This window comes from Dromiciops gliroides, chromosome 3 (genome assembly GCF_019393635.1).
Source record: "Dromiciops gliroides isolate mDroGli1 chromosome 3, mDroGli1.pri, whole genome shotgun sequence".
Classification (NCBI taxonomy): Eukaryota; Metazoa; Chordata; class Mammalia; order Microbiotheria; family Microbiotheriidae; genus Dromiciops; species Dromiciops gliroides.
In genome coordinates this window covers 529,964,202-529,987,159 of record NC_057863.1, presented here as the reverse complement: position 1 = coordinate 529,987,159, position 22,958 = coordinate 529,964,202, and the positions used below count along the sequence as shown (strand labels likewise).

Genomic DNA, 22,958 nt, shown 5'->3' with positions numbered 1-22,958 from the left:
TCATTTTGTGTGTGTGTGTGCGCGTGTGCGCGCGCGCGTGCATGTATTTTAAGGGGATGTGAAAACTGAGGGAAAATGTCTGCCCCTCCCTACCGCATAGATGCATTTGTTTTATATATGTGTGACTGGGACTGCTCTATAAGGAATGAAAGACCATATTACTTTGGGGTGGGTTTAGGTTTTTTAGTTTTTGGTTTTGGTCATTGTGATTTCTCATGTTGGAGTCTTGAGCATCATAATAATTCGGCATTCTTACTTTTTGTCTTGCCAATCATTCAAGTCTGGTGAGAAGGGAAATCTCACTATTCTGGTTTGCAGAGGATTAGTTTTTACAGGGCAGGATCAAGGACTCTAGAAAGCTGGGCCAAAAGCTTGCTATGGAGGAGGAACTACTGTCCCCAGGGTTGGATGGTGACAAGATTCCAGTCATTTGAGTGGTGTCAAGCTCACCCCAGACTACATTTTTAGCCTATTCCTACTGATAAGCAAAGCTTCTCTCTGTGGCAAGACTGAGATGCTATTCATGTTAAATATTTATAGGGGTTACCAGAGTGAAAAAGGGAAAAGAAAAAAAAAACTACCCAAAGGAAACAGTGAAAGGAACATTCACTGACTTAGAAAACTGATTTTTTTCAAACTCTTGGAAAAATAAATAGCAAGATGGAGAAGAAAGCACGGACCATTCATATCACACTTATACTTAAAGCTAGAGGACAAAATCAAAACTATTTTAAAAACAAACAATATCATGAGTTTTTAATTTTACTAATTTCCTCTGGAAATCTCAAAATACTTTTTCATATGATTATTCATTTTCATTATTATGGAGAAGTAGATGAGTATTACATCAACCATTTTGTGAAAAAATCACTACTGTGGGTCTGAGATACTTAGTTTTGTTAGTGGTACTTCCCATGTCTAGAAGAGTTCATTTACTTCTTAAAATGCCAAGTTTATTCTTAGATGGAAGAATCTGATTATACCCAATATAACTTCCCATGTAAAGAAGGGAAACCCTCCCCTTGACTTCAGGTCTCCCATCTCATGGCGTGCCTATTCTCTGAGAGGAGTAAGGCCTTTACTCAAAGATGAACATTCTCATACTTGGTAATACTTTTCACATCCCAGTGACTGTGAACTCCTGTGGTTCAATATCCAGACCTCATATCACACCCTCTACCACTTGATCCCTCATTCCTATTCCCTTCAATCCTTCCATCCCAAAAGGTTCAGTCTAACTCCACCCAGCCCTTCCACTGTGCCCATTGGAATGCTTTTTCCATAGGCAACAAACTTCCCTTCATCTTGAATTTATTTGTCTCCTGCTCCACCTACTAGTTTTTACTGAAACCTCGAGTCCCCCTGATGACACAAACTCTCTGGACACTCTAGTACTGGCTATACCTTCATATGTTCTCCTTGGCTCACAGGCTGAGGTGAGGAAGATGAAATACTTCTTGCTCCCCAATGTCACTTCTAAGTTCTTCTTCCTTCATCACTCAGTAATTTCTCTTCCTTTGAGGTTCATGCTATTTATATATACCCAATCAAAATCCTGGTAGCTGTTGTCCACAGAACCCCAGGTTACTCCCCTTCCTTCCTCAATAAGGTTGATGCCTGGCTTACAATTTTTCTCTCCTCCCTAACGCCTGCCCTCATACTAGGGGACTTCAACATACTTAATGATCCTCCGTCAAATACCATAAACACTCAGTTCCTTAACCTACTCACTTCCCATAACCTACTCTTCCACCCAACCTTAGCCACACACAAAGATGGTCATAGCCTTGATCTTGCCACCATCCACATATGTACTAACACTATTTTCAAGAATTATGAAATCCCTTTGTCTGACCATCACCTATTGGCTTTCTGCCTCTCCCTTGACTTTCCTTTATATAACCCTTCTCTTTATCTGCACCATGGTCTCCAATACTGTGACCCCTCAATTCTCTCCCAGGCCATCTTGAACTAATTTAGTTCTATATTGTCATCTCTTGAGTCCCTAGACCCCTTATCATATTACTGATCACACCTGGCCAAGCCCTAGCCTTGGATCCTTCCCATCATTCACTGACTTTGTTTCTACACATGTACTACTGAATCAAGGTGGAGAAAATCACACAAGCATTCTGAATAGGTAAACTACAAATTTATATTACATAACACCAACTGGGCTCTCACTGCTATCAGGGCAATTCTACTATACTTCTCTTAATACTTCACTATCCCAATCTCCACAGCAGCTCTCCCAAACTTTTCTAACTGTCCTCAAACCTTCCATGTTTCCCCCCACCCCCACTGACTCAGCAAAAAGCTTTGTCTCCTATTTTACAGGGAAAAAATGAGGACATTTGTTGTGAACTCTCTCTCTCTCCTCTTTCTTTTCTTTTTTTTTTTTTTGGTGAGGCAATTGGGATTAAGTGACTTGCCCAAGGTCACATAGCTAGTAAGTGTCAAATGTCTGAGGCCACATTTGAACTCAGGTCCTCCTGACTCCAGGGCTAGTGCTTTATCCACTGTGCCACCTAGCTGCCCCTCCCTCTTTCTTATCTCCTATCACTCCTTTGCCTTCTGCCACTTTCTTATCCTTCACCTTTGTCTCACATGATGAAGTGGCCTTGTTCCTCACCATGGATAACCTCTAGTTGTTCAAGTGATCCCATTTTATCCCATCTCCTACAGCAGATTGTCCCCTCTGTCATCCTCACCTTGTTATTTACAATCTCTCCCTCTCTAACTTCTTATTGCCTATAAACATGCCTATGCCTCTCTTATACTGAAAAAAACTCACTTGATCCTTCCATTTCTGCTAAATGTTACCCTAAATCTCGTTTGTCCTTTGCAGCTAGACTCTTTGAAAAGGAGGTCTACAATAAATGCATCTACTTTCTCTCTTCTCATTTTCTTTTTAATTCCTGACAATCTGGCTTCCAACATTATCATTCCACTGAAACTATTCTCTCCAAAGTTACTAATGGTCTCTTAGTTGCCAAATCCAATGGTTCTTTCTCAATCCTCATTCTCCTTGACCTCTTTGCAGCCTTTGACATCGCTGATCACTCTCTCCTTTTGATACTCTCTTCTCTCTAGGCTTTCAGGACACCACTCTCTCCTGGTTTTCCTCTTATCTCCCTGATCACTCCTTCTCCTTTGTTGGATCTTCCTCCAGATCCCCCCTCCTCCCCCCCACCATCTGTAAGAGAGTTCTGTCCTGGGCTCTCTTCTCTTCTCCCTCTATAATACTTCTACTGAATATCCCATCAGTTCCCATGGATTTAATAATCATTTCAATGCTGATGATTGTGATATATACTTTCCCTGTTCCAATCCCTCATCTCCAAATGTCCATCAGACAGCTAGAAATGGATGTTCTTAAATTCAATATGTCCATAACAGAACTTCCCCCAACCTCTTCATCCTGCCCCACACACATATGTCCCCTTCATTATTACTTTACATGGCAGCAGCATTATCCCTGTTCCTCAGGCTCAAAACCTAGGAGTCCTTCAGGATTCTTCATGACCTCTCACTCCATCTCCCCCTTCCCCTACACCCCCTGCCTTGCCCAACATCCAATTTGTTGCCAAAGCCTGTCAATTTTACCTTTACAACATTGCGCAAATATGCCCCCTTCTCTAGCATAGGCCTTGTCACCTTACACCCGGATCAATGTAATAGCCAGCCGGCAGAGCTGCTTGCTTCAAATCTCTCCCCAGTGCAATCCATCTTCCATAAAGCTAAAGTGGAGGTCTGATCACATTACTCCCCCTACTCCATAAATTCCAGTGGTGTAAATATAAAACACTGGCATTCAAAGTCTTTCATAACCCAACCCCTTCAAACCTTTCTACTCTTCTTACACCTTAATCCCCACCATGCACTCAATCCACTGATACTGGCCTTTTAGCTATTCTATAAATAAGACCCTCCATCTCTGGCTCTCCCCCATTGCTAGAACGCTCTCCCTCCTCCACTCCAACCATCAATCTCTCTGGTTTGCATTAAGTCCTAACTAAAATCCAACTTCTAGGAAGCCTTCCCCAACCTCTCTTAATCCCAGGGCCTTTACTCTGTTAATTATTCCTATTTACCCTGTATGTAGCTTGCTTTGCATATATTTGTTTGCATGCTTTCTCTCCCACTAGACCTCAATCTCCTTAAATGCAAGGATAGTCTTTTTAAAAAAATTTTTTTAATTAAATTTTTTTTTTATTTTAGTGAGGCAATTGGGTTAAGTGACTTGCCCAGGGTCACATAGCTAGTAAGTGTTAAGTGTCTGAGGCCGGATTTGAACTCAGGTACTCCTGACTCCAGGGCCGGTGCTCTATCCACTGCGCCACCTAGCTGCCCCAATGTAAGTTTTTTGAGGGTAAATATGGTCTGTCTTTTTGCTTACATTTGTATCTGCAGCACTCATCATGGTGTCTTGCACATAGTAGGCATTTAATAAAAGCTTCATTCCTTTTTTCGTTCATTTAATAATCATTTACTAAAGGTCTGATGTGTTATGCACCATGCTAGGAACTAGAAAATGTACAGTATTAAAAAAAAAAAAGAGCTCAGACTGTGCCATCAAGGGGCTTACATTCTACTTGAAACAAAAGTCTAATGATTTCCATTTAATGAATAAGGATTAATGTAAGTGACTGCTTAAGGTACTGAAGGTAACACAAGAAGGAAATGTTAGTCAGTTGCAAGCCCATGCCTACTGACTCCAAATCTAGCCCTCTTTCCACAACATCACTCAGGCCAGAAAGATGCCAAAAGAACCACCATGGGTGGCTTTACATAGCTGTGGCAGTTTCTAGCTATTACAGGTACAAAAATCCTGCTTATCCTGTTTTGTGCTAGTAGAATTCCCCAAAATGATCTTCCATTTCTTTCTCTAGCCTGGAATAGTGTTCTCAAACTCCAAGCATGCAGAGTTATTTGCAGTCCTCTTTTTTTTTTTTTTGGGGGGGGGGAGCAATAACTTGCCCAGGGTCACACAGCTAGTGTCAAGTGTCTGAGGCCGGATTTGAACTCAGGCCCTCCTGAACCCAGGGCCGGTGCTTTATCCACTGTGCCACCCAGCTGCCCCCTTATTTGCAGTCCTCTTAACAATATAATATGTATAAAATTCCTTGAGAAGTTGTGAAGAGGGGTGGTACTATTGGATACAATGTCCTTTTTCAGTGACCTCATAATCCCTAGGCACGACCTTGTCAAAAATTAAGGAAAGAGTGCTACTGAATCCTCTCCACATAAGTCTTTTTAAGTCCTTATCAACAAATTGCAGTAAGCGGCCTTCTCCTGTTGATGGTTGGAGCTATATCCCTAACTTTGAATGGCAGCCCTGGCTGAGGCCTTTAAAACCTGAGGTTAGAGTTGTTCTGATCGTTTGAAGACTAAGTCTGTGTTTTTAAACCACAAAACTCAAACTGGTCACAGACTGGCATGATTCATAGGGATCATGCCACACTAATCCATCTTTCCATCAAGCCAACTGTACATGGGCTTGGGAATCTGTGCCCTTGGCTACACACAGCATAAAGCTGCTCACTGTTAAACACTCAACTTCATTTAAAAATAAAAGAGAAAAAACAATATATACCAAAAGAGATAACTTTGTTGAAGGATACACCAATTAGAAATGAGGCTTAACACAAGGAGACCTGCTCATTGGAAGGTATTTGCTGCTGTCATGAAGGATGTCCAATATGAAAAGTCCCAAAGGGAGAGAATTCTCTATGAAAGGGGAGGTCTTTCAGATGGCTCATGTTCATGATACTATATTTATTGCATCAAGTCCCACAATACTGCAAAGCCTACTAAATGAAGTCTATCTATAATCACTCAAGAGAGTTTACTGTACTTAGTCATTTAAGGGGAAAAACACCCCAAAACTAAGTAACTGAAGAATGCTTATTGTCCAAACTACAATAGCATTTGGATGTATGGATGGATGATAGGGCTGGTCCTATTACTACATATTAAGTTGGACAGATACTGCAAAAGCACAATTAATTAGGCCTAGAGGTCTAGCAGGAGGGAAAAAAAAGAGTAGATTGTCTCTGGGACAAATGCTTTACACAGTGAACCCTGTACTACTATTTGAAATAAAAGGTCCTATATTCTTGTTCTAATGCTATATGGCAGGATTTTGGTATGCACTCGTGAGTAGGATTTCCATGAGAAAATGGACAAGAACTCTACAGGATGAGAAGATGTGAAAGGAATGTAATTTGTATCCTCAGAGCAGGTAAAGAGTTACTCCTTTGCTCCTCTCTTCACACAAATACATAAAAAAAATGATCAAGTCTTTGCTAAGAAAAACAAAGATTTAGATAGTAGAAGTTAAAACATATCAGGGTTATAAATTTAAAGTGAACTTGCAATGTGAGTTCAAGAAGATTGATCTAGAATGTTCATGTTCCCATATATTGTCTACACCCTGTCTCCTAAGTGGCCAAACATGGTGTCATTGACAATGTAAAAGTCCCCATTTATTAGCTCTCAAGTAACACAAAAATTCTCCCTGAGAAGAAGGGTAAAATAACATCCACCTTTCTCTCATTACACTGAAACTGTTGGATGGATATTACTTGTTTAAACATTTGCATAAATTGCTAAATTTGTTCAAGAATATCTTTTAGCAAGGGCTAAAAGCATAAAATACACTAAAAAGTTTTCTGCCTTTGGAACCACTATCAATCCTTCATAAACTGTTTCTAAAAGCAGTGACTCATTTTAAACATTTTAAAGCAATTTTAAAAGGCTTCTGAAGAAACTTAAAGTAGTTTCATCATGTTTTCTATTGCAATTATTGCCTTACCCCTCAATTTATATCTTGTTTTATAGTTCCTTATTTTTTAATTATCTCAGTAATGAAATTCAATAAATATTGGATAGGAACTATATCATACTTTTTGTTTTAATCCTTTACTACCACCTCATCCTAGCAAGTAATTGAGGTGGGGAGGGGTGGGGAGAGGGGATGGACAAACAGCATTTAATGCCCAGATAATATCAAAAGCCCCTGAGGAGGGGTGTCCTTAGTGAACACTATCCTGCACAGGAACAACCTGGCCCACAATTGACTATGAGGAGATGCTATATGACTGTGAATAAAGGGATATTACAATCCCAGCACTTTGGTTATGAAGATATACTGCAATAGCTGTAAGATCCAACTATTCCTTCCTGAGGATAGTTAACCTAAGAAGAGGACACCATGTTCAAGTTAAAAATAAATAAATGTTTTAGTGAAGTCCTAGTTAACAAAATTGAGATCATGTGGGCTGTGTGAGAAAAGTATATTTATATAAAAATATATGCAAAACAGCTACTCTGGGTAGGACCTAATGGTTTGCATAAATCAGGATTTTCTCTCCAACTTTGGTACCTTGAAATATTTTGAAGGAAAATATAGCTGCCTCTCATCAGGCAGTATGGCTGCCTTTGATGGTATCAATCTCAAAAGATAAGGACCAACATATAACTAATCTTTTAATTCTTCTTTAATCTTTTTATGGATTGTCCATTGCCTCACTGGAAAATAAGTTCATCTTCAAACAAAGGCAGGATTTCCTTTTGTTGGTGACATAATAGATGGGATTTCTGTATAGGTATATAAATTAGATGGACTCTATAGTCCCTTCTAACTCTGGGATTCTATGAATTTAACCCTTTTAAAATATGGATTTCTATTTTTATTCCATTATCTTATGGGCTAACAAAGACCTACAAGTTTATTATACACTGTGTAAAGTACCATGGTAATTACTGTCTAATTTATCCTGTTTCACTAGGATTCTGGATACGTGAATTTTCCAGGTAACTAGAGAATTCTTATACGCTTGATTTAATTAGTTTCCTTGCCTCCCTACCCTCCATAATTCTAATAAGACAATTGTTTTCAAATTTCTTTATTTTGGGGCATTACTCTCATATTCATACAATATCTTCTTTTCTTTCAATTATATCAACTTTATCTTTCATTACTATCACTGACCTCTACAGAAATTGCCTATCCCCTATAAACAAGTATTCATTTCCCTAGAATTTCTTCACAATGCTCCGTATAATATACAAAACACAATAAGTGTTCAATAAATATTGACTGATGCAAAACACTTCAGTTACTTATATTTCATCCATTTGGGATATATTTATATTCTTTATTAAATATACATATACAAGATACACATGTTTCACACTAAGGGAATTTGTCTACTACTCTAAACATGTACAAGTACTCTGTGTCATTATGTATATTTGTTTTCTTTCCTACAAATCTCATTACATATAAGTACCTATCTAATTTCTTTTTCATTTTCTGCAGAAAACCTGCCATTTTAGAAATACTCCCAGCAAGATCCCTTTGACATAAGGTCAAAATGCTATTTCTAACATGCATACATAAAAGAAAAGTATTTTGTTAGGTAGGAAGTAGTTAACTTGCACTGAGAATCTTGAGTTTAAGGAATATAAAGTGAGAGATGGAAAAGAAAAAGAAAAGAGGAAAGGAAATAAACTCCCAAAACACAGCTTCTTAAATGGGTTGCTTTGAGAATCTTACAGCATAAATAAAGCAGTCTCTAAAAAGAATCCAAATGATCTGAATTACATTTAGAGGATAATCCGGAGGCAAAAAAATAAATAAATAAAAGTACAAAAACAAAACACCCAGCAGCAGCATCATAGCAGTATTTTCTGAGATCAGTAAAAGCTGGAGGTATGAAGGGGAAGAAGCATTTTCACAGTAGTATTTTTAATAAAGCATTCCAGTTTTCAGAAGAGGAAAAAAAAAAAACAGATCACTGTGCCTGGCTGTCAAAAGTAAACAAAACATACCTCTCTTCGTCTTCCATATCATCATCATCATCAGACGTTTCTTCATGGCTTTTGTGCTTATCAGGATCTGGGAGTGTACTTGGATCAAATTCATCATTGCCATCACTCCAATCCAGAAAGGCTTCCTCCTCTTCATCTTGAGCCTGAGGTGGGGGAAAAATAGGGTTGAATAAACCATCTGGCAGAAAATCTTATCTCTTTCCCATCTGTACTTCATTTATAGCCACTGGGTTCAAAAGTACGTCAACTCTCTACTTGCAATTTCAAATCAAGGGCCTTATATTTTTGTGGGAAATATCTAGGTCACCTTCAAAGCTGGCAGCTATGACCAACAATAATGAAACATGTAATTTAAAAAATGAAACTAAATGTGATTTAGGAAGTAAATGCTTACCTGATGCCATTAAGATTTAAGAGTGAAAATAAATTTCAGCTATGTGATTGTTTGGAATACCACCATAGAGGAGTTAAGGGCTCACAGTTACTAGAGAATCTTTTTGTGAGTGAACCAACTGTGGTATAAAGTAAAAAGTAAAGAAATAACTGCCTGAGTAAAATAAGATAGAGGCTGATTTTAGTAATCCTATTCAATAAACTTTTGTTTCTTTATCTGGAAAATAGAGACAATAAAACTTATATACTCCCTATCCTATAGGCTAGTATTATGGAAACAACTGTTAAACCCAATAGTGTATCATAAACTTTAAAGCATCATAAAAGTGAACTATTAAATTATTATAAATAATTATAAAATCAAATCAACATTTCCTCATCATTTATTCTCAAACAAATGGATTTGTTTCAAAACTACCAACATTTCATGGCAAAAATAAAATCAAACAAAAAAAGAGATCAAAAGAATTTATAACATTTTCCTGTTTTATATCCAAAATACATAAGATTTTAATGTATCTTCAAGTCTGACCAAATTTGGCCAATTTTATAAGCTGACTTGCAAGGAACTACATGCACAAACAAGGCTCCCATTAATTTTGATATATTACTTCAATCAAAAAACATTTACTAAGCATTACTTTGTGTTACATACTGCACTATGTGCTGGGAATACAAAGACAAAAAGCCCTGTTTTCAAAGGCTCACATTTACAATAGGAAAGATAAAAATGTCCACATATAAATATATACAGAACATATTCATGCTCTATGTACTGAGAAAATGGTAAAGAGGAGAAACAGCTAGGGGGGTTGGTAGAAAGCAAAGGGATATTTTAAAACTAAAAGAGAGAAATCTATATATGTTTAAATGATGAATACATTATACTATCAATGGGTTTAAGGTGGATGTATCCCTTTCAGCAACAGGTAAAGCAAACATTGGCACACAATACCATAAACACTTTTTAGAAGACAATAAAAACTTCTGGATGACTTTCTCTCCAAGTTACTTTACAATTATTACAATTATTCTTTACACTAATTTTATGAGTCATGACTAAATGAACCTCTTATTTCTAATATTTTTATTCTCCTTATTTCTAATATTTTTATTCTCTTTCTCAAAAATGAATAACAATTTAAAATGAAAATGTAGCTGGTTGTGTAGACCACTCGTCACTACTGAAGTCCCCTAACCCTTTGTGAACTGCACTCCCCTGATAACCTCTGAACATAACAAAAAGAGAAACAAGTAAAGAAAATGTGAATTAGTCACTACTGCAGGCTTGCTTTATCATTGCCCCAGCAAAATTTCCTATACACACATATATATTTGCACACAAGTATTCATATATATGTGTGTGTGTGTACACATGTACATGTGTGCATGTAGGTGTATTTGTGCATGTGTGTGCATGTGCACCTATATACACATGTGTGTATGTATGTATGAAAGATCAGGAAACAAGCATGAGAAAGAAAAGAAAAACACATATGCAATCAAAAGCAGTAAGCAGAATAGTCAATAATACATTATGTCTTCTACTTATGTCACTATACACTTAGAAATACTGCTCTCTTGGGCAACCAATTTCCATTTTCACAGTCTAAAGTTATTAAAAGGATGTTAATGCCATTAGGTAGAGGCAAAGGCAGATTTCAAAATTCTGGAACTAACAAATTTGATTATAATCTAATTGCTGGATTATTCTCAAGCTCTGTCTTTATTGTACACCTCTCCTATTCTCTGTCCTATCTTCCACTGAGCTTCACTTACCTATGTACCTATATATAAGGTATAATCAGAAATTAAGAGAGAAGAATTCAAGAAAGATACTGTAACTACTAAACAAAATAGCTCAATATACCCCCAAGACTCTCCAGTGCCACTTTAAACTGTCATGTCCAATAGGAAAAGCATTTAATGAAAGTCTGGGAGTTTGGTTTCTTTAGGTTGCCTCTTACTGAAAAATCCCCCCCCTCCCCCGCAATAATATTTTGCCAAAATGTTGTCTTTCATAATATTTGTTTGAAACAAGATCTAAAAAACATCAACAACATTAAGATCACCTTCCAAAGAAGCTATTTTTACAAAATATCACTGGCATTATTTTCAAGAAAACTGACATCATTTTCATAACTCTTGCTCATCTTATTTTTCAAAGTATGCCATGGCATATTACTAGATTTGAAACCAGGAGATTTAGATCTATATTTTTCTTTCTGCTATTTCTTACCTGAACAATCTTAGATAAGTAATTTCATTTCTTGAGGCCAGAGTTTTCTCATCTGTATAATGTGAATGTTGATCTAGACCAGAGGTGTCAAAACTCATGCATGATCCACAAAATTCGAGTAAGGTACCAACCAAATTCAATGATTCTATCTTTTCAAATTCTACTGGAACACAGACTTAACCATACACCTGAAGTTGTATACAGTTACCACCACTATTCTACTTCTGGACCATAGGTTTGGAGTTTTATATTAGATCTAAATTTAGCAAGGGGTCTTTATCATCCAAAATGGAGAAGTACTTGAAAAGATCCACCAAGAGGTGGGTAGCAAATAGTGGCACCCCACCATTCTCCTTCCCTACCCATAAAATCAGTTGTGAGCTTGTTACCAACATGGCTACATGACTCCCCCAAATACTCCCCTATTCCACTGTGCAGAATACGGACCCCCAAACTTTATAACATACCCCTACTCAGAGACCCACTGCAGCTGCTGTGAACAAAATTTCCTGCATGTCTTCCCTTTCAAATACCCCTGCCCCGTCAGCCAAAAACCTTATGGTTGATATATGTCACCTTGCAGTAAGAGGGTCTTCACTTCAAAGTAGTAGCCTGTGAGTTAGCTTCCCTCAACAGTGAAATTTTTTGAGCAGGAAAAAACTGAGTAGCACAGGATGCATGCAACATTGAACTTACATTAGATTTCCCTCAAAACCCAACCGTCTTCTGAGCTTCTTCATTTTCCTTGACAATGTCACCATCCTTCTAGTGCCATTTTTGCAACCACAGCAGAAGCCTGGACTCTTCACCATCCCTTACCAATCCAATCAACTATCAAATTTTGTTGTTTCTAACTTCACAACATCTCTTGTATGAATCCCTTTCTCTCCATTCACAGAGCTACCACTCTGGTTCAGGTCCTTATCACATGCTCTGTTCTAGAGTATTGCAACAGCCTCCTAATGGGTGTCCCTACCTCACATTTCTTCAAATTCAAATCTATCATTTCTATGGACTCCAAAGATATTTTCCTAAAGGAAAGGTGGAACTGTATTATTGCTCCATCAGCCCTTTACTGACTCTGGATCAAATATTACTTCATCTTTATCTCATCCTGTTTTCATTTCTATTTTTCCTATATGTCTTATAAGCAAGCAATTATACAACAGAACATAAATATAAGATATTACACATATACTGAAGGTGCAAGTTCAAAGGTTTAGTTTTTCACTGGGGTTTTTTTGGTCACAAGAATACATGATCAAAAGAGTTTGGAGACTCTGGTCTAGTTCAATGGTGTCTAACTCAAATGGAAATAGATCCCTGTACCTCACACTGACTTAGAAAATGATGAATTTATATTATCAGTATTTTACTGTTTTATTTTATTAAAATCTTCCCAGTTCACCAAAAAAAACCCCAAACAAACAAAAAAGGGGCAGTTAGGTGGCACAGTGGATAGAGCACCAGCCCTGGATTCAGGAGGACCTGAGTTCAAATCTGGCCTCAGATACTTACTAGCTGTGTGACCCTGGGCAAGTCACTTAACCTCAATTGCCTCACCAAAACAAACAAAATCTTCCCAGTTATATTTAACCTAGTTGGGACCTCGACTAGTTGTGGATCATCCAATGAGTTTTGACACCTTTGGTCTAGATCAATACTCAAATGATACAGATGAGAAAACTGTGGCCTCAAGAAATGAAATGACTTATTCAAGATTATTTAGGTAAGAAATAACAGAAACAAAAATATAAACAAATCTTCTGGTTTCAAATCCAAGTAACTTAGAACAGGCAAACTCAAATGGAACAGGGAAAAAAAATCTATAACCCAAATATCCCTAAGGAATACTCATGAAAAAAAATTAATATATTAACAATAGATTACAACAACTTATCACAACAATTGCACACTATGACCAGGCTGCAGTTATACCAGTAATTCAAGGCTAGTTCAATAATAGGAAAACAATGAACACAATTAACTTTGCTAATAACAAAACCAGAAAAAAATCATGTGATTATATCAATAAAAGCAGAGGAAAAAATGGGGGGGGGCAATATTCCATTCCTATTCAAAACATTAGAAAAATATAAGGATAAATAGGTCTTTCCTTCATCTGATAAATAGCATAAATCTAAAACCAAAACCTAGCATTATCTGTAATGAGGATAAATAAGATCTTTCTAATAAGACCAGGAATAAAGCAAGGATGTCCATTATCACCACTACTATTCAATATATAATGCTAGAAATGCTAACTATAGGAGTAAGGGAAGAAAACGAAATTGATGGAATTAAACACAGGCAAAGAAGAAACAAAATTATCCATTTTTGCAGATGATATGAAGGTTTCCTTAGAGAGTCATAGAAAGTCAACTATAAAACTAATGTAAGTAACAAGCAAATTCACAGGAAACAAAATAAAGCCACATAAATCATTAGTATTTCTGTATATTGCCCACAGAATACAGCAAGAAGAGATAGAAAAAGAAATTTCATTCAGAATAACTAGAGAAGGCATAAAATACTTGGGTGTCTCATTGTTAAGGCAGACAAGAACTATGAAAGAACATATAAAGATCTAAATAACTGGAGAAATATTAATTGCCCATGGCTAGACCAACCCAATCTAATAAAAATAACAATACTACATAAAATATTTATTCAGTGCCATACTATTCTAACTACCAAAGCATTACTTAATAGAACTAGAAATAATAATGATAAAATTCATCTGGAGGGGAAAAAGGCCAAGAATCTCAAGGGATTTAATGGAAAAAGTAGGAGGGAAGGGGGCCTAGCAGTATCAGATCTCAAGTCATACTAGCAAGCAATAATAATTTTTTTTTAAAAAGATACTGGTTAAGAAATAAGAATTAAGGGCAGCTAGATGGTGCAGTGGATAAAGCACCTGCTCTGGATTCAGGAGGACCTGAGTTCAGGCCTGGCCTCAGACATTTGACACTTACTAGCGGTGTGACCCTGAGCAAGTCACTTAACCCTCATTGCCCTGCCCCCCCCCCAAAAAAAAAGCATTAAGAATTTGGTACTGGTTAATCAGTGGAAGAAATTACATAGAGAATATATGAAAGAAAATGAGCCCGGTTAACTTAGGGTTAGGAACTCTGACCAAATCAACACAATCTGGTACAATAATTCCAGAAGAATAGCAATGAAAAAGGTTACCTACTTCCTGAGGGAATGATGATGGACTGAGAGTGCAAACTATGACATTATTATTTTGGGACATGGCTGATATAAGAATTTGCTTTGCTTGACTTATATACACATGAATACATATATAAACCAGGAGTTTTGTTTTTCTTTCTTAATTGGAAGGTGTTAGGAGAGGTAGGAGGCAGAATGAAAATAAAATTTATTAAAATATAATAATGTGTACAGTTTTTGAAACACAGTTTACATGTTGAACACAGTCTCTCTTTTCACACCTATCAACAATGGAATTGGACTTTGAAATATGCTGACAATTTAAGCAATAATAATTGAAATTATTATAAAATTAAAGGAAATTGTTACAATTATGAAAGTATACATAGGCAAAATGATGAAGAATCATTCAATGTTCCTAAGCAAATGTCCATGTGGAAAAATGGTAATAAAAATATGAAATCCTCTATTTTTAAATGCTCATAACACTACAGCTGGTTTATCTCAGCATCAACCTCTTGTTATTGATGCCAGCATGCCTGCACTTCACTGATGTGGTTAATTTTGTTACTGCACTGTTGATGTCACACCACATTATGTGTGTTACCACACACCCCTCAACTCTGTGACAGTGACAAATGAATTTAGGCTAAAAACTATTCCTGTCAGAAGTGCAATTTCAAACTACAAGGATTACAGAGGTGGTAGGAAGACATATTTTGATTTCTTCCTTTTGTTATTAATCTTCCCTCTGTCTTTCTATTCAGTCACAGTACCAAAAAAAAAAATTCAGAGCCTTTAAAGATTATATCCTTTGCTTGACATTTTCAAAATCAGAAAAAATACCACAGAAGAAACACTCATGGAAAAAAGAATGATTACATATGTGTTAGTGATCCACGTAAAGGTAAAATGAATAGGAAAAACCTGTTGAAAAAAATCACCAAGAATGGATTTATATGGTTAAGTAAACATGTAAAATCCTCGCGAAAGCTGAGTTGTATGTATAGGCAATATGTTTAATCCTGTTCAAAAAAGTGCTAAATACATGGAAGTATTGTTCATTTGCTACTATTTCTGATTAAACAGAAATAAAATTTGAGGTAAGGGTCTATGCCTATGTAGAGATATAAATACATTATATTTTCACATGGTTGTTGAGTATCAATGTCTGTAAACTTTAATGTGCTGTATAAATTCTTATTATTTGACATTCTACATTTCCTTTGTCATGCTCTTCTATAATCTCAAGACCTCAGAAAAATAAAAAAGACATAGCCTGCCTTTCCAAGTGTGATGTTTAAAAATCTAAATTGTGGTCGCCTTAAATCAGAACCTTCAGCACCAGTCTAGCCTAGAATTCCATCCTGGTTGGGTTCTTCCTGAAGTCCTCCTCCATGAGCCTGCTTTAATCAGGAACTCTTTGGCAAACTGTTTGTGGAAGCTTTTTATAGGTCTGGAACAGAGGCAGGCCTTACACACTGCTTCAAGCTGATTGGTTGGCATCCTCCAAATCCATTAAGGGCTAGCCGGGTGTGATTACAATCCAGTTAACTTGAAGTAGGCTTAATCAGCAGTCAATCACTCTCACTTGATTCAATCTGTATAGATTAATCTCCAGGTGGGTCTTTGAGTATCTGCTAAATCCCATTATTTCATCACACAAGCAATGGTAGTTTGGTGTTACTGATTTGATTACTAACACTAGAGCAAGAGGTTAAGGGGTAGAGGGGCAGGTTGGGGCACAAATGGCAAAATGCAATTACATTCAATATTTGTAAGAAAACACAGGTCTCATACTATGATAGAAAAACTTATAATAGCAAGTTTATATAACTTATATCACATCAAATTATAATGGGAACTATAACTATGATATAAGAAGTTTTTGCCATTACCATATGTCATTTCAGGAAACAGATTTTGACATTTGACATATTTATATAAAACAACATGAAATTTAACATGGAATAACAAGTAGTTTTATAATGGACTTCTGTAGAGTTAAAAATGGTTCTATGATTCTTTTATACATTTATCTGGCTGAGTTAGGATAGAGAGAGGGAAGGGAAAGTAATATGTATTTATTGCATATATGAACAGAATAACACCCTTCCTTACTATTAGACATATTTAATAAAATCTATGACCTCCGTATATTATTTCGAGTTGTTGAGAAGTAGACCTTTTTACCATTTATAATCTCTATCAATCTAGATAACACACATAGTAATGACCATTATATATCAGGCCAGAGGCCACTTCTAAAAGTGAGGAGGGGAAAGTTATTCCATACTAACAATGAATATGTTTTTGAAATGAGGATATAAAACTGTATAGTAACAGCACTGCTAACTTGCAGCATTAGGTCTTGTGGCTAATTTGTTCTTCCTGTCTTCACTTAAAAAGCTACAAAATTTGCTCTGTTGATATATTAACTTTTCTTCCAATATTGAAAATGTCTATGCCTTATGATCTTAATTTCTTCTGGAGCACTTTTTAAAGATGAAAACATGATCCACATATGACAGATAATTGAAAAAGAAAATCTAAAATAATGTACATAATAGATGATCTTTGGTGGATACCAATGCTTCAGGTATATCTGACTATAATCCTATCTATAATGTATGCTACCAATGAAAACTGCAATTATTTAGGACACAGTCCCCACGAGTGGGGGTGGCTGAATAAAAGAATGGCCAGGGGGACAACCTTTCTGTCATGATTCTCTTCAAACTTAACAAGGATGATCCTTGAATAACTGATACAGAATCCATTGCTAAGCCCATCCTCTAAGTCAGTTTGCTAGACTCTAACAGTCTATGATGGACATGGATATATAGCCTTTGAAAGTCCAGAACACCTACATGACTACACATGTATAACCTATATAAAATTGCCTGCCTTCTCAATGAGGCAGGAGGGGAAGGAGGGAGAGAATTTGGAATTCAAAATCTTAACAGATGTAAAAATTGTTTTTAAATGTAATTAGGGGGGCAGCTAGGTGGCTCAGTGGATGAAGCACTGGCCTTGGATTCAGGAGGACCTGAGTTCAAATCCAGCCTCAGACACTTGACACTTACTAGCTATGTGACCCTGGGCAAGTCACTTAACCCTTGGATTCAGGAGGACCTGAGTTCAAATCCAGCCTCAGACACTTGACACTTACTAGCTATGTGACCCTGGACAAGTCACTTAACCCTCATTGCCTCCCTACCCCCCACCCCCAAACAAACAAACAAATGTAATTAGGAAAAACTAAAATATTTAAGAAGGTTGAAAAAAAAGAATGAAAATGCCCAAATCTTCCATGTACATATAAGGCACAGTAGAATCCTAGTGGAGTTTGGGTACCAAGTTGTTTGTTAATATGAAAAAATATCAAATATTTGCATACAGTAATCCAGAAACAGAGAAAACTTTTAATTCCTATAGATCAGGAATAATTAGCCTTTTTGTATTTTTGGCAGTAAGATGAAACCCAAGGACCCCTTCTCAGAATGTCATGGTTTTTTAAAAAATTCATAATTGAAGTAAATGATAAATTACAAGTTAATGAAAACAAAAATGTAAATTTTTCCCCCTTCCAATTTTTTTCCCAACCCCTCATAAGGGTTCATGGACCCCACATTAGTCTCTGTTACGGGTGAAAGATAATAGAATATGGAAATATGTCATTTTAAAATTCATGTTTCATAGGAGACATTTCCTTGGGCAACTTATTTGGGAGCTCTGAGTAAATCTTGCCTTTGCCTGCTTTTTTAATACCCTGGTAGAGGAAGGAACTAAATATTTCTTAAGTGCCTACTATGTTCCAAGCACTATGCTAAGTACTTCACAGATATTATCTCATTTGATCCTCACAACAACCCTAGGAGGTAATTACCATTATTATTCCCATTATGAACAAATATGACCAGGGTTTGACACAAGTGTGAAAGGCTGGATTTGAACTTAGGTCTTACTGATTACTAGATCAATGATCTATTCATTGTACCACTTAGCTACCTTAATACAGGTATATTTCCAGGTGGTTAATCTAAAATAATTTGCTTGGTTCTTACTAACTGAAAACAATAAAGCAAGTACTTTTCTATCTTCTTTTGCTGTTTTTTTTTTCCACATATAGTGACTGACTCACAGAGACAAAAACCAATTTAGGACCATTTAAGTTAAAAGAAAAAAAATTTTTTTTAATTTTGTTGCCAGTATTTAATTTACAGAGAAATATAAAATGTTCCCCACATCTTTTTTAATTAACAGGGAACATAAAACCCTTTTTAATAAATATAACAAATAATAAAATATACTTTATTTAGTTCTGTATATGGCCAAGTTATGAGGGACAAAGAACTGACACTGAATCTTAAAGAGTTAAGGAACTAAATCATTTACTTAACATTTTAAAAAAAATTAATAAAATAGAACATGCACATTCACTTGGATCTTAAAAAGAAATAAACATAGCCAGAATTTTTTAAAAAAAATTTTTGCACCTTATTCAGAATTGGGAAATGAGGGCCCCCTTGGGACCCTCATTTTGAATGAATGCTTAACAAATATTCTCCTTTGGAATTTTTAGACATCATTTTGGGGAGAAAACTATTCTCATAGGGACTGTTTCCCTATTAAGTAACCTTTTAGAAAATTGTTACTACACACTTTAAAATCCCAACTAAATTTTAGCATCTAATGGATCACGTGTGGATAATTTAGGGGACAGAGGAAATTATTGGATCCATCATATTTATTTATTTTTTTTGCTGTGGGGCAATGAGGGTTACACAGGTAGTAAGTGGCAAGTGTCTGAGGCCAAATTTGAACTCAGGTCCTCCTGAATCCAGGGCCGGTGTTTTATCCACTGTGCCACCTAGCTGCCCAAATCATATCATCTTAAACAAAGATATAACATTCCAACATGCTCATAAATCTCTTAAAATATGCACAGTTAAAGAATTAAAGTATATTCATTCTTGCCATTTTCACTTGGTCTGATAAATTAAGTCCATACCTATTTTATGTTAGTTTCTTTTAGAACTAAAGCCAGATTATTTATTGTATTTTAGGTTACTTATGGAATTCCCTGGTGACATTTTTTAATGCCTTAGCTACTATTAAAATCCTCTGCATAGGTCATAAAATACTCTGGTTATCTCTTAATGAGAAAGGATTAGCCTTTTTCAGATATTTATGGTGATTGGTCTTTCTATTTCAGTTTATAATTCAGATGAAGACTACACCAGAAAAATTCCATTTAGAGATATTGCATATTAGCAAATAAAACATTTAAGACTTCAGCATATGCCCTCCAGGGCCCAACTTATTCACAGGCAAGGGAGGATTTTAATGAAGTCCTTTGTACTTTCTCTGGGGAGAGACTTCATGCTGACCCCCAGAGTTTCAAAAAGCTCTAAGAACAGATCCAAGACTTGAGGTATAATGAATCTTCTATATGATCAACACATATGTCTGTGTCTACTAAAACACTGTCCAATTCTCAGAAAACAATTCCCTACAAAACATCTTATGCTCATCAAAGTGGCATTTAACTGGTTATCAGATAAAAGGGTTGTTTTTGTTTGTTTGATTTAAAGCAGAGACCTTAATCTGTGAAAGTAAAAGAAAGTATGCATAACATGTGAAATTTCATGTGCCTGATCTCTTATCCAAGGTCCAGATTTGAATGAAACATTGAATCCTGCGAAGCCTGAGGGCCAAGATGTCTATAGGACATGGTCATGATAGAAATTCAAACCTCAAGAATCCCAAAATCTAGGATGCTGAAAATTCTTTTGCTTCAAAATCAGAAAGCAACAACAAAGCAACTAAGTGCTTTAATTAGAAGTATTATATATATTTGAATGAATAGCAAAACCAAATCCATTGAAAGATACCAAAAGATTCTGAAGTAGAGGCTGAGTTAACACATGCCATCGGTGACCCATTTAATTAGCAAGTTTGAAGTTTTGTTTAAAACAAACGAATTCTAGAAATGCTGCAAATTCCCTTTAAGAGTAGGATATTTAGGCGGAGCCAAGATGGCGGAGAGAAGCTAGGAACTTTCCTGAGCTTTCCCGTATTTCCCTCAAAAACAACATTAAATCAAGCCTCTACAGAACCTACAAAAAGAGAGACAAAATCCTGCTACATGAAATAATTTAGAAGACTTCAGAAAAGGTCTGTCTCACCTGGGGCAAAAGGGGAGGGCGATTCAGCGTCCCAGCTGGCAGCTCAGCTCAGCAAAGCTCAGCTCAGTGGGCAGATCAACACTGTTGCAACTCGACACAGCTGAGAGAGGGGCAGCCAGCCGAGAGTGGGGCAGCTGAGAGCAATAAGAAGCTTGCAAACCTGAACCCCGGGCCCCAGGAGCAGACCTCAACTTGATAAGTTTAAAAACAGCCTACAACATGAGCAAGAAACAAAAAAGGACCCTTACCATTGACAACTTCTATGGTGAAAGGGAAGACCAAAATTCAAACACAGATGAGTTAGTCAAAATGCCCACAAGTGAAGACTCAAGAGGGAAGATGATCTTGTCTCAAGACCAAAAAGCCCTCTTTGAAGAGCTCAAAAAGGCTTTTAAAAACCAAATGAGAGGTAGAAGAAAAAATGGAAAAAGAAATCAGAGAAACAAGAGCTACACTGCAAAAAGAAGCACAAAAAATGACCGAGGAAAACAATCCCTTAAAAAATACAATTGGCCAAATGAGAAAAAAAATTAGCGAAACAGAAAAAGAAGTGCAAAAGCTTACTGTGGAAAATAAGACCTTAAAAATTAAAATTGAGCAGATGGAAGCTGATAACTCCATGAGACAACAAGAATCTGACCAGCAGAATCAAAAGACTGAAAAAATAGAAGAAAATGTGAAAGACCTCATTGGAAAAACAACTGACCTAAAAAATAGGTCCAGGAGAGATAGTCTTAGAATTATTGGACTGCCTGAAAGCCATGATCAAGAAAAGAGTCTGGACACCATATTCCAGGAAATAATTAAGGAGAAATACCCTGAAATTGTAGAATCAGAGGATAAAATCATCATTGAAAGAATCCACTGAACACTTCCTGAAAGAGACCCAAAAAGGAGGTGAAGGAGAAAATACTCCAAGCAGCCAGAAAGAAACCATTTAAATACCATGGAGCCACTAGTCAGGATTGCTCAGGACCTGGCAGCTTCAACATTAAAGGATTACAGGGCTTGGAATAGGATATACAGAAAGGCAAAGGAGCTTGGATTACAACCCAGGATCAACTACCCAGCAAAACTGACCATTTTCTTTCAGAGGAAAAGATAGACATTCAATGAACTAGGGGACTTCCAAGGCTTCCTGAGAAAAAGACCAGAAATTAACAGAAAATTTGATCTCCAAATACAAGACTCTAGAGAAATATAAAGAGGTAAACAAGGGGGAGAAAAGGGTTGTTCAATGATGTTAAACTGCTTGAGTCCATATAAGGGAGTATAATACTTTTAACTCTTGAGATCTATAACTCTGTAAAGGTATTGCTATTAAATCAACTTTGATATGATGATATAAAGAAACAAAGGACAGAATAAAAGAAGACTAGGGGGAGGAGAGGAAGGGAGAGGTGGGATGGGGTTAATTATATCATAGGAAGAGGCACAAAAAGAACACATTACAACAGATTGCACACATTGCAACCTTACTCTCATCAGACTTTGTTCAGGGAGGGAATAAAATATACTCCCATTTGTATAAAGAAACTTAGCTTACTCTGTAAGGAAACAAAAGGGTAAGGGGGAAAAGGGTGATATTGATAGAAGGGAGGGCAGAAGTGGGGGGGAAAGGGGGCAAGAAAAAGAAGGGCAGCTGATAAAAGGGAGGGCAGATTAAGGGAGGCAGTGGTCAGAAGCAAAACAATGGTCAAGTGGAATAGGGAGAAAGAAGGGGGAAAAAGAGTACAAAGGGGAAAAGAAGATGGAGGGAAATAAACAGTTAATAATTTTAACTGAATGTGAATGGGATGAACTCTCCCATAAAACAGAAGTGAATTGCAGAGTGGATTAAAAATCAGAATCCTAAAATATGCTGTTTACAAGAAACATATTTGAAGCAGAGAGATACACACAGAGTAAAGGTAAAAGGCTGGAGCAGAATATATTATGCATCAGCTATAGTCAAAAAAGCAGGGGTAGCAATCCTTATCTCAGACAAAGCAAAGGCAAAAATAGATCTCATTAAAAGAGATAAGGAAGGAAACTATATCTTGCTAACAGGTACTATAGATAATGAAGTAAAATAAATATTAAACATGTATGCACCAAGTGGCATAGCATCCAAATTCGTAGAG

General features: G+C 36.5%; 1 protein-coding gene across 2 annotated transcripts in view; it reads right to left on the bottom strand.

Moving 5' to 3' along the window:
• DDX10 (DEAD-box helicase 10) overlaps positions 1 to 22,958 on the bottom strand; it is a 323,540-nt gene that overhangs the window by 37,872 nt on the left and 262,710 nt on the right. For both annotated transcript variants that reach the window (XM_043998759.1, XM_043998760.1), the window contains exon 17: positions 8,839 to 8,981. In XM_043998759.1, the coding sequence (XP_043854694.1) occupies positions 8,839 to 8,981 (143 nt within the window). The remainder of the gene's footprint in view (positions 1 to 8,838; positions 8,982 to 22,958) is intronic.